We start from the raw sequence: 3,393 nt of genomic DNA, 5'->3' as shown, positions 1-3,393 counted from the left end.
CCCCCAGTGCTGACTCAGAGCTCTTGCCTTCCACTGACAGTTATGTCTTGTTGCACTAAATTAGACAAGACTCCAGATTGCCGCCGCTTCTCCGTCCCAGGCACTCAGCTCTAGCTGTACAGCTTCAAAGGCTGTTAGTCTTCCGGAAGAGCCAAAAGGCACACCAAGTGGGACCCTAATACAGAAGTAGCTTTTGTTTTTTATTGATGGAACTGTTTCCTGATACCTCCCAAGAACCATAAATTCTTCGAGGTTAGTTCACAAACAGAATAACTCGAATGATAAAGAACAGCAAAAAGTTAAAATAAATGATTGCTATCCAGGAACAAGAGAAGGAGAAAGGTTTGTGCTTCTACTGAAATGTGGACTTGATGAAAACGCTTTGTGGGAGTTCACAAACATGACAGATTTCCAGAGAGCAAGCACCCACTTGCTTCATGTCCGTCTGATAAACTCCAGAAAGGGGGCCATTTTCATGTTCCAGCAAGGAACCAGTAGTGTGGGTTCAGGGTCATAGCCACTGTGCAATTTTTAACCTAACTCAAGAAAAAGAAAATTTACAAAGGGGAACAATGCCATTTTGCAGCTTTTAAGCTTAGTGTTGGTGAAGAATTTGCTAAGTAGCGAACGTGTTAAGCAGGCCACCCAACTCAAGTTTCCGAACGCTAGTGTTGGGGTAGTAAGGCTAACGGTGTCCTGTAGTTAATATAAAGCTACTTTGATCAGACTCCCAGAGTCTCTTAAATTATTTTTTTATATAGTATTTCACAGGGTACAAAAATACAAAGAAAAAAACAGCCTTATATTAAGGCTCTAAATCTAAGACGTTCAAGGAGAAAAAGACTGAAGGAAGAAAAGAGGAGAAAAGGAAGTAGAAAAGGAAAGGGGCTGACTTTGAAGAGACAAGAGTGAGGTAAAAGTACTCATCATCGAAGTACAGAGAACCCTAGAGCAACAGGGCTCACGAAGGGCTATGTGCAACAGTTTCCAGAACTGTATCTGTTAGAACACCAGCCCCTGCTCAGGGTTCTGTGAAGGCCAGAGCTGAAGAACACTCTTGAAAATGGACGGAATGTGCCATTTTCCTTCTCCCCCCCTCTACCACGAGGGAAACAAGAAAAATAAAACAGTCTACATGTTTCTGTGACATCATGCTTCATAATTCGAGCCAAACTCCAGGTTCCAATACCCCCCGTTCCTGTCATCCTGATTCATCTTAGGCAAGTGCAAGACAGCGTGCACACCTGATACTCTACAGTGAACATGTAAATTAAAAACGCAGGCCACTGAGTGGGGGAGGCTGAGCACAGTAGGATTTGTCTTGTTTTAAACAAACAGGAAAACCTCATCGTTCATAGTTACTGGAGGAAGAGCCACAAGGCACCTAGACTTCAGTTTCCGTTTCCACACTCCCCAGGCGTGGTCAGCACAGTTCATTAACAGCTAGGTGGCGCATTCACAGTTATTTTGGTCTTGACTTTTGTCACGTATGTACATTTATCCACATTATTAAGAAGTTGTAGAGTAAGTGCAGGGCAAATCATTTAAAAAAAAAAAAAAAAAAAAAAAAGGATAAACATTCAAGTCGAGATACCCTGAAAAAAAAATACGTGTTGGGATGATGTAAACTTTGTGCAGTTAAGTCCCGCTTCAGGGACAAAATAAATAATACCGTAGGATTCGTAACTGAAGGTAGCTCCCCTGGGCCCCAGGGAGCGGTAGCATGTTTAGGCTGCGGAGAAAGTTCTCATCACAGACTTGCTCAGGGCATGTGGGAAGGCACACCAACACTTACCCTGGTTAAGTGCTAGACAACCCCCTTCAGAAAACCCACAAGGCTCTAGCAGCCTGTTAGGACTGACTTCCGGAAATCAGATGATTCTCCATCAGACCACACCAGCGACAGACACAGTCTTTCCGCTGTGACGCCGAGCACAGCCTGGACTCTAGCTGGTGTTAAATGCATAATTAGTAATAGTTTACTTCCAGGAAAATAGATGACTCATGATACTGGGAAGTTAGCGGGACCAGTGGAGGCGGGACTGCAAGGACAGGAGCTGAGGGCCGGGATGGCCTGTGTTCCATTTAGGACATTTGTCTGGGACACAGGGAACTTCAGAGGCTGAGGCCGCCCCACCCACGGAAGCATCAGGTTAGTCAGGACCGCTGCTAGAGATTTCTAGTCTCCTCTGGGCTGAGCTAGAATTTCGGGATTGGTTCCTTTCTCTTCTCCTAAAGACAGGGTCTCCAAGGCTGCCAGGGGTCTTGAAAAATGTCTCCCGATGTCTCCGTTGGATGCTCTCAGGAGTCACTGGTGCAGGCGACTAGACAGAAAGAAAAGCAGAAAGGAGATGATGTTTCAGGCTCCAAGACGGGAATCTTCCTGCTGGGTGTCACCAAGCTGCCTGTCCTTTCTGCTCTACTTTCCCATCTCTTGCTTCCCATTCATCCGTCCCTTAGCACAATGTGAGAGTTACTCACAGAAGAGCAGCCTACCAGAAGTGTTACAGAAGTGACCAAGGCCTAGAGGCCAGGGCCTTGGGTCCTGCCATCACTAGCTGTGTGACACTAGACAAATTATTTCACCTCCAGGTCCCTCAGTTTCTGCATCCCCTTCAGGGATGAAGATCAACCTCTCAGGGCTAGAAGAATTTAAATGAGAAAATCTTTAGAAAATGGAAAGACATTGGATGTAGGAGAAAACAAGAAACAGAACAGGAGCCTACCACTAGAGGGCCTCTGAAAGACTCTACCTAGCAGTGTATCAAAGCACATACTGAGACTATAACCAAACCTTCGGTAAGTAAAGGGAATCATATGAAAGAAGGGGGAGTTAGTATGACCTGGAGAGGACAGGAGCTCCACAAGGACCAAATATATATGGGCACAGGGGTCTTTTCTGAGACTGATTCTCCAACCAAGGACCATGCATGGCTATAACCTAGAACCTCTGCTCGGATGTAGCCCATGGCAGCTCAGTATCCAAGTGGGTACCTAGTAAGGGGAACAGGGATTATTTCTGACATGAACTCAGTGGCTGGCTCTTTGATCACCCCCCCCCCCAACCCAAGGGAGGAGCAGCCCTGCTAGGCCACAGAGGACTTTGCAGCCACCTGAAGATTCCTGATTAGCTAGGGATAGAAGGGGAGGAGGACCTCCACTATCAGTGGACTTGGAAAGGGGTAGAGAGAAGATGAGGGAGTGAAGGTGGGAATGGGAGGGAATAAGGGAGCGGGATACAAAGTTAATAAACTGTAACTAATATTAAAAAAATAAAAAATTAATAATAAAAAAAAAGAAAATGGAAAGAAAACCTAATTTGTGCTCTGGTCCTTTCTGCCAATATTCATCCTCTGTGTGTGTCCTGTCAGGAAGGGATACATGATCCTGCTA

At 45.4% G+C, this 3,393-nt stretch overlaps 1 protein-coding gene across 1 annotated transcript in view; it reads right to left on the bottom strand.

The window, feature by feature from the left end:
* Positions 1 to 2,153: 2,153 nt before the first annotated feature.
* Positions 2,154 to 3,393, bottom strand: part of E2f7 (E2F transcription factor 7) — a 40,708-nt gene continuing 39,468 nt past the window's right edge. The window contains exon 13 of the mRNA XM_055626159.1: positions 2,154 to 2,324. Coding sequence (XP_055482134.1) covers positions 2,154 to 2,324 — 171 coding nt within the window. The remainder of the gene's footprint in view (positions 2,325 to 3,393) is intronic.

This window comes from Psammomys obesus, unplaced genomic scaffold (assembly GCF_907164565.1).
Source record: "Psammomys obesus unplaced genomic scaffold, mPsaObe1.curated_primary_1811, whole genome shotgun sequence".
In the NCBI taxonomy this organism is placed as follows: Eukaryota; Metazoa; Chordata; class Mammalia; order Rodentia; family Muridae; genus Psammomys; species Psammomys obesus.
Note: the sequence above shows the minus strand (reverse complement) of the source record. Positions and strands in the feature narration are given on the sequence as shown.